A 13,901-nucleotide genomic window follows, 5' to 3' on the forward strand; every position below is an offset into this window, starting at 1 on the left:
TTTCAATGTATTGTACATTTCTTTATTATATTATTATAAATACTATTTTATAGTAATTATCATAAAGAGGAAACCGGTTTTGCTCCGCCGCCGCGCGCAGCCGACAAAGCGCACGGTAAGAGAGAAACACCCTCCTTACCTTGCAACTTCCCAAATGTCAACGGTCAGAAATCGCTTGCTTCTCCCCCAAAACGAAACCTCTTCTCTCCCTCGCTCTATATATATCTCTCAACCCCCCTCCACTTCTCTCTAAAACCACATCTCTCTCTCTCTCTGTAAATCTTTGTTTCTCTTAAAGATGAGCCCCGGAAAGATTTATAGCTACGGGCAAGAACAGCGGGTGATCAATGGTGCCCGGCCAAGCCCCTTGAGGATCAGCAAGGACTCGTATGGAATCCACAAGCCAACCCACGTCGCTGGCGCTCTTCCGGCGGCGAACGAGCAACGGCAGAAGCCAGTGATCATCTACGCCTATTCGCCCAAGATCATCCACACCAAGCCCCGGGATTTCATGGCCCTGGTTCAGAGGCTCACCGGCCTCTCTCGGCCGGAAAAGGAAACAGCTCAACCCAGAACTACTACTTCTTCTTCTTTGTTTAAAGAAACCCAGATTGAAACCAAGCTTCCCAAGATTGAAGAAAATGGATCGTCGTCGTTTCCGTTGCTGTCTCCTGGTATCGATTTGGGGCCTGGTTCCAATCAATTCTTGGCCGAGATTCCGCTCTTCACTCCAAATTCCACCAATTGGTTTCTGTCGCCTGGCTCTCTCTACAGATTTTCAGACCCAGTTTCCTCCTCGCCAAACATGTTCGAATCCAAGAAGGAACTTAATATGGGCTTAATTTCTGGTTCCTTTCTTAATTGTTGATATGTTAATTCATTGGTTTCTTCATTTTGCCCTTTTCCTTTTCTTTAATTTCTGAACTTTTGTGGTATAAAGATTGACAACAAAAATTTATTCTTTGAGGAGACATTCAATAGATTTATTCTTTTCCGAACAGCTGTTGATTTGACTACTGCAGCGTGCATGGGTGATTATTATTGTGGTTATCTTTCTTGCTTCTGATTCTTTTCTTTTATATTTTCGTTTGTTGGGTTGGATTAGACAGTGCTCGCGATAGTTTTCCATGAACTGGAAGCTTCACTTAAGATTTTGTGATGGAAGGGTGGTCGCTACTCAGAACCCTAATTAATTAAGATTGTCATGCAATAAGTTGAGACTTTTCGATGTGTTTTGGAGACAAAATTGATGAATTCTTCTTAGAGAGGAAACCTGTGATCTACTGAGTTCATCAGCTCCGTGCTAAGTTTGGATGAACGATATTATGTGATCTACTGAGTTCACCACCAGTTGCAGCAGAGAGACGTATGCCTCGTCTGGATTAACCAGGATTTAAGGAAGCGTTGGAGATTAGGATCAGATTAGTATTAGTTTCAGTTTGAATTAGAAATTTAAGTTCTCTCTGGATTATCTTTCTCCTTTGTATTCTTCTTATAAATACTTAATTTGTACACTGCTCACAAAATATTATTAAAAATACACAATTTATTGTTTTGGGTTCTGTATTTCTCGAGGAAGTACCATTGAGAGCATAATAAAGAGAATGTTATGGTGTTCATGCAAAATGCATGTAAAATACACCATCCTTCCCCTTTTCATTTCGGTTGAAAATTTTTGTTCCAAACGTAGCCTTAATTTAATTGCAAAGTTTTTTCTTGTTGCCCAAACAAAGTGTGTCAAAACTCTAAATAATCAAGCGTTAACAAATACAATTTTCTTTTTGATGTGTCATAGATAAAAATTAATTAAAATATTAAAAGTCCAAAAGACTAAAATAACTTTTTAAGTTTAAAATGTATAAAATTTCCCTTGATTGGGGGGAGGGTCTTGCATAAATTGCAAACAAAATAATTTTGACATTCGAAAACCCTTGAGATTTTTGCTAAAAGAATAGGTATTATCTATAAAAATTCTAACTCTAGTAAATATCAAAATATCATGATAAATATTATCCATAAGAATTTTAATTCTAGTGAATATCAAAATGTCAAGATATGTAAATATTATCCATAAGAATCTTAATTCTAGTGGATATTAGAATGTCAGGATAAATATTATCCGTAATAATTTTAATTTTAATAGATCTGAGAAAGCTCTATGCTTCTCTATAAATAGATAAGCCATCAGTCTCAAAAGTGTACGTCTCTAATACTGCATGGCCTTCAAGTCTTCAATGTCTAATTTAAGCATTTGAGTGTTTGTACGGAAACTTTTCTATGTCATTTGATCTAGTAGCGGAGTTAGGATGTTGAATTAGAGGGGGTAAAAGGTTAAGTTTGTATACTAAATTTTTTTGAACACACTAATTTTTTTCTTTTATTTTTTTGGTTCTCTATCCCATCTTAATTGGCATTAGTTAATTGCCCTCGTCTTTTTTATTTCACGGGGGAAAATGTTATAAAATATAGTAATTTATGCACAAAATAGAAGGTAATGATGGGCAATTTTAGAAGTTGAGGGGGGAAGGAATTTCCCACCCTTGTGAAGCTGTAACTCTACCCCTACTCTAATTGCTCTCTTTCTTGCAAACTTTAAATGGCGTGACAACGATATTTTTAGTTAATATACCTATTATTGTGTTCGAGTGACAACACTTTTGATCAAAAAATTTAAATAAAATTCTCTTACGTTGTGGCAACATAATAGAAGAATTAGGTAAGAATACGAGTCGAAAACAAAAAATAAAATGATAATACCAAACAATAATAAAAGAACACAACATTATATGTCAAAAATCCTTTAATGTGAAGAAAATGAATCATATGTAAAATCATCAGTAGTGAATTCGATCTACTTTGGACCTATAATCATAGAGGAACACTGCTTGAGAAGTGCCCATGAAAGACTCTCAATCTTTAATCCAAAGGAGGAAATGTTGTTCTCAGAGTGATGATATGCAAGGAATCGAGCTATTTTTCATGCCTTTTTGGTTGTTGCTTTTATTGAATTACAGTATCCTACCATCTCTAGAATTCTAGGGTTGAGATACTTGGAGCCTTAAAATTAGGGATTGAAATATGGCCTATCTTATCTAAGGATCGTGCTACATGTACTGACAAGATGTACAAATTCGATGAAAAAATTAGACTTCATCCAATGATGAAGTAGTCCGATCGGATTTCATATATTGAACTTCATCTGTAACGACTCGTTAGTGGGTCTATGAGTTATTAATATTTATTTATATGCATTGAAAATTTTGCCCTATTAGATTAAGTGTGAGAAATATTTTTATGTGACAAAATATATGCAAGTAAATTATGTGTTTAATTTAATGGTTTGGGTTGCCCATTTGGGTCTAAGCCCATGTATTAGTGGGTTGTGTTTTAAGTAAATGGAAATAATTTTGATTGGGTCTATAAATGTTGAGAAGTCAAAATGTGTGAACTTAATGGATTGGGCCTTGAAATTTGGGTTGAGCCTAAGAGGAGATTTTGTGTATTTTGTTTGAAATGAGGTTCTAAATCCCAAGGCTTAAGGATAGGTTGGGCCATTTGAGTTAGGGTAGTGAAATGGGCTTTGGGCCCATGTGCATGAAATGGTGTATTTTTTTTAATAAAAAAATAGAAATTGTTTATAAAATGTCTAAAGTGGGCTTATGTATTATATGTTGTGTAAGAAGAAGAAAAGGGTAAAATGATAATTGGCATAATGGGTTGAATGAAGAAAAGAGAAAAGAAATGAAAACGTAGCAAAATGCCCAAATGGGCCTTTGATATTTTGTGTAGTGTGTGTTGTGTAAAGAGGCAAAATGGGAAGATGAAGTGGGGGAAGATGGAGTTGGCGTGAAAGCCACTCCTCTCCCATTCCTCTTCCGTTCTTCTTTTTCTTCTTCTTCTTCTTCTTCTTCCTCTCTCTTTCCTTGGTTCTCTCCGTAAATTCTTCATCATCTTCATCTTCATTTTCTTCTTCTCTTTTTCTCCCATTAAGTGTGGTAGAATCAAGCTCAAGGTGGGGAGATTTAAAGTTCTTGGAGTGCTTTTCTTCCCTTGATTTTTCATCAAAAAAGCAAGCATCCATCTTCTCTCCCTCTACCTTTTAATGTAAGACAATGTCCTCATGTGTAACCCAATTGTATTTTCATATCTCTAAATGATGTTTAAAAAGTTTGAATTAAATGAGTTATTTTTCATGTTTTCCTAAAGTTTGTGGGCCTGTTTCAATGGCTTCATTGAGTTTTGTTCTTGGTCTCTATGGGGCTTGTTTTCCCCATCTTTATTTCATGGAATGGCAACTTGGGGGTTAGGGGGAATTAGCCATGGGTGGTTTTTGGGTGTTTTGTGTTCATTTCGTGCATTTCGGGTTGTGTCGAGTCGACTTGTTTGTGGGTTAAGTCGACTCGGCTGAAACCGATTTCTTTTGGCCCTTTTTCCCCATTTTCAGTCGAGTCGACTCGGTTTTGGGCGAGTCGACTCGGTTGCATTTTAACTACACTGTGCATGATTCGCTATTTTAGCCATAACTTTTGAAGTAGAAGTCAGAATTGTGATCCGTTTGAAGCGTCATAAACTAGACTTTGAGGGATTCGATTTGATATATAATATTATATATTTTGGTTATGATTTGAGTTGGTTAAGGTTTTTCTTAATCCAAATCAAGTAAGATTGTTAAAATAAATTATTTTTAAATGCTTCATTTGATATCCCCCAATCCTCTAAAATGATAGGATGTGGTTGAAGACACCTATATGTATATACATGGGATTCATGTGATAATAGCATAAATGAGTTGCAGGATAATCATTTGGGAAGTTAATAAGAAACCTAATCAATGTGAATTGTGTGGAAGAGCCAAGAGCTTTAATGGGAAAACAAAGTGAGAATGTGTGAATGCCATTTATCATAACATTGTTTGTGGTTGTGTTGCATGGAATTTTGTTTCTATACTGCCTCACATTGTGATGTTGGATCATGGGTTGCATTCATTAAGGGGTCATGCTTTGTATATGATGGGAGCGTGAACATTGGCATAGCACAGTTGGCCTGTGAGTGCTGACTTGTGTATGTTAAGTGAACATATGCATTATAGCATTCGTGTGTGTGGATTCTTACAGAGGCGTAGCATGTCCTGATGCTTGGCTTATGGGGGCTTGGTTATCACGTTAATGTTGCAAGAGTCGTTGCATTCCTTATATGCTGCATTGCATAGTTCCTTTGCGCGCAGTGGTGATGGTGGTGGAAATTGGCTTGTGTTTGTGATGCGTAAGACTGTGGGTGGAGGCTCACAGTAGTTAAATCCTATGATGGGTAAGATTGTGGGTAGAGGCCCAAACAACTTGTGACCTTGATGAGATTGTGAGTGATGTGGCACATGATGACGATGGTGATGAATGTGAGATGAGAGCGTTGGGCTCATGTTCTTGTTTTGGTAGCCTGCCCTTGGCTGTAGCAGATTTGTATACAGGGTCTTGGGCGCCATTACATGCATTTTCTTATGTGGGCCCCAAGAACCATATGTGTGCATCCATGCATTGATGTTATGGCTGGGTAACATGTGATATAACTGCATGGAATGGATTGTGAGTCATCGATGCTTTTGGGACTGGTGTGTGTCCATATGTGGCATGATATGAATGATGTTCAGGGAAGTCTGGTCATATCCGATTTTTGTTGTTTTTAATACATTTGTTGAGCCTTATGGCTCACCTTGGAAGATGTGTCTTGATAAAATATAAAGAATTGTTTTCTTTGGGGATGTGTTGATAAAATGTAATGAATTATATCTTATTGGGAGATGATGTTGTCAAGTGTGGAAGGCATGAACTTAATTGAGGTTTAGTGGTCGGGTAGTGAGTTTCCCTTGGCTCTTTGTTATTCATGCCTTCGTATATTGATCTTATCGTAATTCCCTTTTGTTATATGCTTGTTGAGCCCTGTGGCTCACCTTTGCTTCTTTTGTCATTCCAAGAAAGTGGAAGATAATTATTTAAGGCGAGTTCTGGATAGATGTGTACAAAGATGTCCCGGCCTCAAGATCTATGGGTGTAGGTGGGAGGGCATAAGTAGAAAGCTTCATTTTGTATTTAAAGTTTTAGTGACCTCTTTATTTTGCAAGTGTATGGGTGGTAAGCCCGAGATGATGATCTAAAGAATGATGTAATAAATTTTTATGGCTCCTATTGTTAGTGAGAAGATATGGAAATGAAAAGAATTTTTGGCAAATTTTTGAGTAATATTTGTCTTTGGATCCATTTTGAATGGATCTTTTCTCGGACTTCCTATGCTAGCGGGTAATTTGAGAGCGGGCCCTAACATCATCAATCATGAAGTCCGACCGAGCTTCATTGTGCTTTCATCCAAGATAAAGCCCGGGGCTTCATCCAGAGACAGCAGTGGCAAATTAGATGAGGACATTTTTGAATTTTGGTGCCTTCAATCATCCTCTTGATAACCAAGTTATTTGTACAAATAGCATTTTTCAATAATTAATAGATCAAAAATCAATTTACCCTGTCTTCTATATATATATATATATATATTAATGATAGTTTAGTGCCTATCTTTTTATTGGGTTAGATGAGTGTTTAAATTTTAAAATTATCTCAATTTAATTTCATCCTTCATCAAACTAACAGTTGACTCGTATGAAATTAGCCTATTTATAAAAGGTTTTGTATTAAACTAATTGGCCTAATTTGTTACTTATTAAAAATTTAGATTATTTAGCATCAATTTTTATTAAATTATTTATTTTCTTTTTCACAATTAAGTATTGGGAGCATATCACATTTAATTAGTTACAAATGTATAAAACGAAATTTATATCTAGGGGTATAAAATTTCAATTTTTTTTTTATCTTAGACTTGTTAATTAACCAGGCCTAGACTCAGATTCATTTGTATAATTAGATCTAATATTAAACATAGTGTTGGTTTTTTTTTTTTTTTCCTAATAAGGCCTAAGGCTATGATGAGGATTCAAGTTTAACTTCATAGGCTTTGGCCCGGGATTGAAGTATAATCCAAAAGTATCACTTATTGGCAACCCATTAAAGAAGTCAGGCCATAAGCCCTTTATTAAGCTTTTGGAGGAGAAATGAGCTGAGCCCATTTGCTCAAAGCTTAAGGAAGCTCGAGCCTAAGCCCAAGCCCTTTCTCTTGTTTGCTTTACCCTAGGAATGTCATATAAAAGGCCCTGTTTACTCTCTATAGCTCTTTATTGATGGTCGATTCTCTCTCTCTCTCTTTGCTCTCCCGATAGCTTCCTTTGATGGCCGATCTTCGTGAGTCTTTCTTTCCTTTCTCGGCTCGATCCTCCTTTCCATGGCAGTGGTCTTCCTTTCCTTGTGAACCCCCTTGGTTGAGCGGTCAGTTATCCTTATTTATATAACCCAACAGTTCTTTCTAAGGTAATATCTCGACCTACTGTTCTTTATTCCTTCTTCTTTGTGAGTGGTGCTCTCTGTTCCTTGGTGGATTGTGTTGGTGAGTAACCTTTGGGTGGTTTCTGAGCGAGATCTATAAATCGGTAAGAGGGCTTGAGCATTTGAGGGCTTTTATTCTTAGGATTTGGGGGCTTCTCTATGGTTTGGTGGCCTTATTCTGTTGGTGTTACTTGAGTGGTACGATCTAGACAAACCCAAATCTGAGGCTTGAATCACCATACAGGGAGTTCTATATTTATGCTTTTAGTGTTCTTGTTTTGATATTCTGGTTTTGATTATTATTGCACTACCTGGTTTTGTTTTGTAAATGTTCTTCCGCAACAAATGGTATTAGAGCCTCGTGTGGTTCCTGGGTTGTGCGAAATCAAAACCTAATCGAAAAACCCCTTTGGTTTTCTCAATCGATTTACACGGTAAGCATTTTAGGTTTTACGTTGAATCCGAAACGTCTAACTCTGATTGCTTTATGCAGTGAGTGATTAAACCAACCCCAAATCCGTGATCGTCCGACAGAGTAGCATTGCCCTGACCGATGCGTGTTAGCCTACTCACCGACCGACGACGACGCGTGTACTTGTAAGCTATGGCGCGTGGAGGCTGGCAGGTTCGCGAGACCCAACCCGTCTTCATTCTAGATCTCATTCTTAAGATCTAGCCCAGTAAATTTGTATCAGCTTGTTTGAGTTTCTTATCTTGCAGTTTCTGTTATGTGAAATTCCCTCCAGTGCCTATAAATAATTTGTTGTGTGCATTCAAATAATCTGTTGTGTGATATATGTTTCTTTGTTGTGTGCAATCAGGTTCAGAATACTGTTTATCTTATTAATCATTTTATCTGTCACTATTTAATCATGTTTTTGTTATCCCTCTGTGAATTTGATGCCTAAGTTAATTTTTTTTTTTTTTAAAATGTGTGTTTTGCATTAATTTAATTAGGCTACATATTCTTTGTGTAATTCATATACTTAGTGAAAATGACCACACACTTCGAATTAGGGGTTTTCAATGGGAATATAGCAACAAAAAATGAAGGGAATTTTAATACAACAAAAAGTATCTAAGGCTATAGATGGTAAATACCTTGAAGGTACTAAAGAAGAACAAAATCTTGAAGTTGATAAATTGGCATATACTTCTATAATCTTACATCTCTCTGATTTAGTGTTAAGAAAAGTAGGAAAACTTAATACAACTAAAGAGCTATGGGAAAAACTGGAAAAATTGTATGTGAAAAAGTCCACACCAAATAAACTCTATTTGTTAGAGAATTTTTTTAGTTTTAAGATTGACCCCTCTAAGGATCTAGATGACAACTTAGATGTCTTTAACAAATTAGTTCAAGATATCACTAATTGTGGTGAAATAGTATCTGAAGAAGATAAGTCAGAAACTTTTAAAAGTTTTAAAAACTGGAAAACTCAAATAGAGAATCAAACTGACAAGAAGATAAAATACCTTAGGACTGACAATGGTTAGAATTTTGTAATTCCGATTTTGATTATTTGTGCAAGGAATATGGAGTTACTAGGCATAGAACAGTCCCTTACACTCCTCAACAGAATGGAGTAGCTGAGATGATGAATAAGACCTTTTTAGACAAGGTTAGGTGTATGATGATTAGTTCAAATATACCTAAGTCATTATGGGGAGAAGCAGTTATGACTGCATGTTACCTAGTTAATCTAACTCCTTCAACTACTTTAAATGGTGATACTCCTTATAAAAAAATGGCATGGAAAATGTGGCAACTATTCAATTCTTAGAACCTTTGATTGTGCTGCCTTCACTCATCAAAATGAGGGAAAATTAGAGCTTAGAGCTAGGAAATGTGTTTTCTTAGACTATCATGAGGGAGTAAAATGGTATAGGCTGTGGGATAAAAGCCAAAAGGGGATAAGGATTATTGTTAGTAAAGATGTCACATTTAATGAATCTGAAATGACTTGTACAAAGCTTAGTGGTGACAAAGTCAGTGAGGACAAGAGTCCTCAAGAAGAGTTGAAGAACTCAAGTATCTAAGCTCCTACAACCTCAGATGAGGTGGAGAGTACCCCTTCAACCTCTAGTGAGGTGGAGAGTCAAAATCAACCTGAAATAGATGAGGAGAGAGAAACAATAGAAGAATACCCTAATGACCAGTCACCAATTTCTGATTATCAGCTAGCCCGGGATAGGGAAAGAAGATCTCATAGATTACCTCAAAGGCTAGCATCAGATTTTGAATTAGCCTATGCTAGCTTCCAAGAGCTAGCTGAGAATGAGCCTGGCACATATGAGGAAGCCATAAGAAGCAAATATTCCAAAGAATGGATAGAAGCAATGAAAGAGGAGATGAATTCTCTCAACAAGAACCAAACTTGGGAGTTAGTCCCTAGACCTAAGGACAAGTCCATCGTGGGTTGCAAGTGGATTTATAAGATTAAAAATGATACAAGTGATAATGAACCAATAAGATTTAAGGCTAGGTTAGTAGCCAAGGGATTCACACAAAAGGAATGAGTAGATTATAATGAGATTTTTTCACCAGTTGTTAAGTACACCACCATTCATGTCATGCTTGCATTAGTTGCATATTTTGACTGGAAACTTGAACAACTAGATGTAAAAACTGCTTTCTTGCATGGTGATTTAGAGGAAAAAAATCTTTATGTTTTAACCCAAAGGTTTTGAAGACAAAAGAAAACCATATTTTTGTGTGTTTCTTAAAAAATCATTATGTGGTTTAAAACAGCCCCCAAGACAATGGCATAAACGTTTTGACTCCTTTGTTAAATCAATCGGTTTTAAAATAAGTGAGTTTAATCATTGCTTGTATTTTCAACATAAAAATAAAGATGATTGTGTGTTTCTTTTACTTTATGTTGATAACATGCTTCTTATTGGCCTTGATGTTAAAAAGATCAATAGCATAAAATTTGCTTTAAGTGGAGAATTTGACATGAAAGACCTAGGTATAGCTAAGAGGATCCTAAGTATGGAGATTGTAAGAGATAGGTCAAATTCCATGTTATTTTTGCATCAAACAACATGTGTTAAAAATTCTAAAAAGATTTGGCATGCATGATAGTAAATCAGTATCATTACCTTTAGGAAACCATTTCATATTATCTAAAGATAAATCTCCTGCTAATGAGGAAGAAGAGGAATATATGAATAGAATTTCTTACTCAAATGTAATAGGTTCAGTCATGTACCTTATGGTGTGTACTAGGCCAGACTTAGCTTATGCTATTATCACTCTTAGTAGATTTATGACAAACCCAGGTCCCTATCATTAGGAAGCAGTGAAATGGTTATTGAAGTACTTGAGAGGCACCTACAATGTAGGATTCGTATATAAGCATAAGTCCAATAGTGTGAGATTAAAGGGGTTTACTGATTCAGACTATGCTGGTGATAGAGATAATAAGAAGTCCACATCATCATATGTATTCACTTTGTGTTAATCATGCATTAGTTGGAAGTCTCAGCTTCAACATATAGTTTCCCTCTCTACCACTAAGTCCGAATACATTGCTGTTACAAAGGCTTTTAAGGAAGCCCTATGGTTTAAGGGATTGCTAAATGAACTGTGTGTTCTTAATGATAATGTGACTGTTTTCTCTGATAGTCAATCTGCAATTCACTTATGTAAAAATCCTGTTTTTCACGAATGCACTAAACATATAGATGTGAGATTGCATTTTATTTGTGATATTGTGTCTGAAAACATTATTAGACTTAAGAAAGTGTTTTCTGAATATAATCCTACTGATATGGGGATTAAAATTTTACTTGTGACAAAATTTAGAAACTTCCTCGATCTTCTTAACATTGGTAAGATTACTTGATAATAGCTTATGCATTTGTTGCATGATTTGCATTTTGTTGCATGTGCTTGTTACCTACTATTTGTGTATGTGCTGGCCTCATTAGGAAACAGGTGGAGATTTATTGATTTTTTTTTGTTTCCTAATGAGGCCCAAGGCTATGACGAGAATTCGAGTTTAGCTTCATAGGCTTCAGCCTGGGATTGAAGTATAGTCCAAAAGTACCACTCATTGGCAACCCATTAAAGAAGTCGGGCCATAAGCCCTTTATTAAGCTTTTGGAGGAGAAATGGGTTGAGCCCATTTGCTCAAAGCTTAAGGAAGCCCGAGCCCAACCCAAGCCCTTTCTCTTGTTTGTTTTGCCCTAGGAATGTCATATAAAAAGCCTTGTTTGCTCTCTGTACCCCTTTATTATGGTCGATTCTCTCTCTTTGCTTTCCCGATAGCTTCATTTGATGGCCGATCTTCATGAGACTTTCTTGCCTTTCTCAGCTCGATCCTCATTTCCATGGCGGTAGTCTTCCTTTCCTTGTGAACCCCCTTGGTCGATCGGTCGATTATCCTTATTTATATAACCCGACAGTTCTCTCTAAGGTAATCTCTTAGCCTACTATTCTTTATTCCATCTTCTTTGTGAGTGGTGCTCTCTGTTCCTTGGTAGATCATGTTGGTGAGTAACCTTTGGGTGGTTTTTGAATGAGATTTGTAAATCGGTAAGAGGGCTTGATGTAATACCCGGTATTACATGGTATTGAAAAATAAATAATTTTTGATTATTTTGAAAGGACCTCAAGTGGTCCGGGAAGCCCAAAGGTCGGTTTTGAGAAATTAATTAATAAAATTGCCAAATTGATGGCAGGGAGTGCCTCGGGACTTGGATGTCCAAGGAAGAGGGCAAAAGATTGGTGAACGTCTCGAGATGAGGATGATGACGCTGGAAGCGGTCCGACCAGGAATAATTTTCGGAATAAATTCTGTATAAACCCGAGTGGGTGCCAGTACCAAATGATCACAGGGGACCTCTGGTCGAATAAAGGTCCCGTGTAGGCGTAGGGATGAAATCGATATTCCCGAGTAAATGTCGACAATTAATTTTTAAGAAATCAAGTTATTGTATGGATTTGATGATAATTAATTAAAACTTGGAGGGTCCAAGTATAATTATTAGAATTTCCAAGTACAATTTCTTTAAGTGAAATTATGAGAAATTAGTGGGGCTTTATATGTATATATATATATATTTATGTATGTATGGCCGTGTGTAAGGAGGAAGCTTCCTTGAAGCTTTCTCACTTGTTGTCTCTGTAAATTGAAATGAGAGAGTAGAGCCAAGAGGGAGAGTGAGACGCAGAGGAGTTACGAGGGAAAGAGAGATCACGAGAATGCGAGAGTGAGCTCGTGAGAGAGAGAGAGTGAGAGAAAGCATTGCCGAGAGGGGGAGATGGCCGAGCTCGGCCATGGAAGAAGCGGCCTCGAGCTGCTGTTGAAATGGCCGAGGCAGAGGCGGCCACGGAAGCCAACCTGAAGCAGCGTGGCCGGCGATCGAGGCGAGCAACGGTGGCGCACGGTGGCTCGGGTGAGGCGGCTGGCCAATGGCTGGCCGAGCTGATGGCCAGCAACGGCCTGAAGCAACTGTTGGAGTCGCGAACAGGTCGGCCATGGTGGTTGCAGCGGTGTGCGCGGGAGGCTGCTGGGTTGCTGCTCGCGGTGGCTGGCCGTCGGTCGCGCGGTGGTCCGGGAGCAGTGGGCGACACAAGAGGCTGGCCAAGGCGGTGGCCGGCAGCGTTTGGCGATGGCTGTGCGTGGAGGTGCGGCCGTTCGCGAGGAAGAAGAAGGGGAGCAATAACCGCCCGGGAGAAGAAGGCAGGGGAAGGAGAAGAATAAAAGAAAAAAAGAAAAATAAATAGAAAAAGAAAAATAAAAGGAAAATAAATGAGAAAATAAGGGAAAAATTTTAAAAAATTTCAGAAAAATGGGGGAAAGTTCTGGAAATTAAATTGTGGTTGGAGGAGCGTGTCGGAAGCTCAAAAATGGGATTTTTGGGCGCAAGTGGCGGCTCGGGAGCCAATGCCGGTGTGGGCGTCTGATCGGTCTTCTTCTCCAGATTAATTGAGATAATTAATTTAATTCATTTCAAAGTAATTTCATTATGTGAGATAATGAATTGTGTCGTATTGGTTGGATTGAACCCACGGTGGGGTTGATTGGAAGTTATTGTCGGGTGAGTTTTGCGATGTGTGGTGAAGTTGAGGGCATTGGTTTAATGCCGGATGTTAATGGAGTTGGGTTTGTGTGTGTTTACACCTAGGTTTGACCGGGGAAGCGGTGATCCTAGAAGAACTTGAGATTCAGGCTGAAGTTCGTGCCGAGGCAGAGTTGAGACTTCGAGCCAGGTAAGGGACGGTCCCATGTGGAGGTGGCCTTGCAAGTTGGTAAATGTGTTTCATAATATTTTTATGTTGCATTTGCATGTAGTGGTTAACACTTGCGTGATGTGAGATCTAGTGGACCTGTGGCCATAAGGAGGACTAGTGTTGTAAGGGCTAATAGGTTAATGCCTCAAACTTTGGAGGGTTGTGAAGATCAGTGGGCCTAGTCTCATTTGCATGCATTGACATACATAAATATGGTTATATTCATATTTACA

At 37.8% G+C, this 13,901-nt stretch overlaps 1 protein-coding gene across 1 annotated transcript; it reads left to right on the plus strand.

Annotated features, from left to right (window-relative positions):
* The first annotated feature begins 240 nt into the window (after nt 1-240).
* Nucleotides 241-1,639, plus strand: LOC127806563 (VQ motif-containing protein 8, chloroplastic). Its single transcript, XM_052343939.1, has one exon. The coding sequence runs from the start codon at nt 299-301 to the stop codon at nt 866-868; it is 570 nt and encodes a 189-aa protein (XP_052199899.1). The 5' UTR covers nt 241-298; the 3' UTR covers nt 869-1,639.
* Nucleotides 1,640-13,901: the final 12,262 nt, after the last annotated feature.

Source organism: Diospyros lotus, chromosome 7 (genome assembly GCF_014633365.1).
Source record: "Diospyros lotus cultivar Yz01 chromosome 7, ASM1463336v1, whole genome shotgun sequence".
NCBI classification, from domain to species: Eukaryota; Viridiplantae; Streptophyta; class Magnoliopsida; order Ericales; family Ebenaceae; genus Diospyros; species Diospyros lotus.

Bases quoted from the DNA above. Each gene is read 5' to 3' on its own strand.
- LOC127806563 (XM_052343939.1), top strand. From the start codon at position 299: ATGAGCCCCGGAAAGATTTATAGCTACGGGCAAGAACAGCGGGTGATC.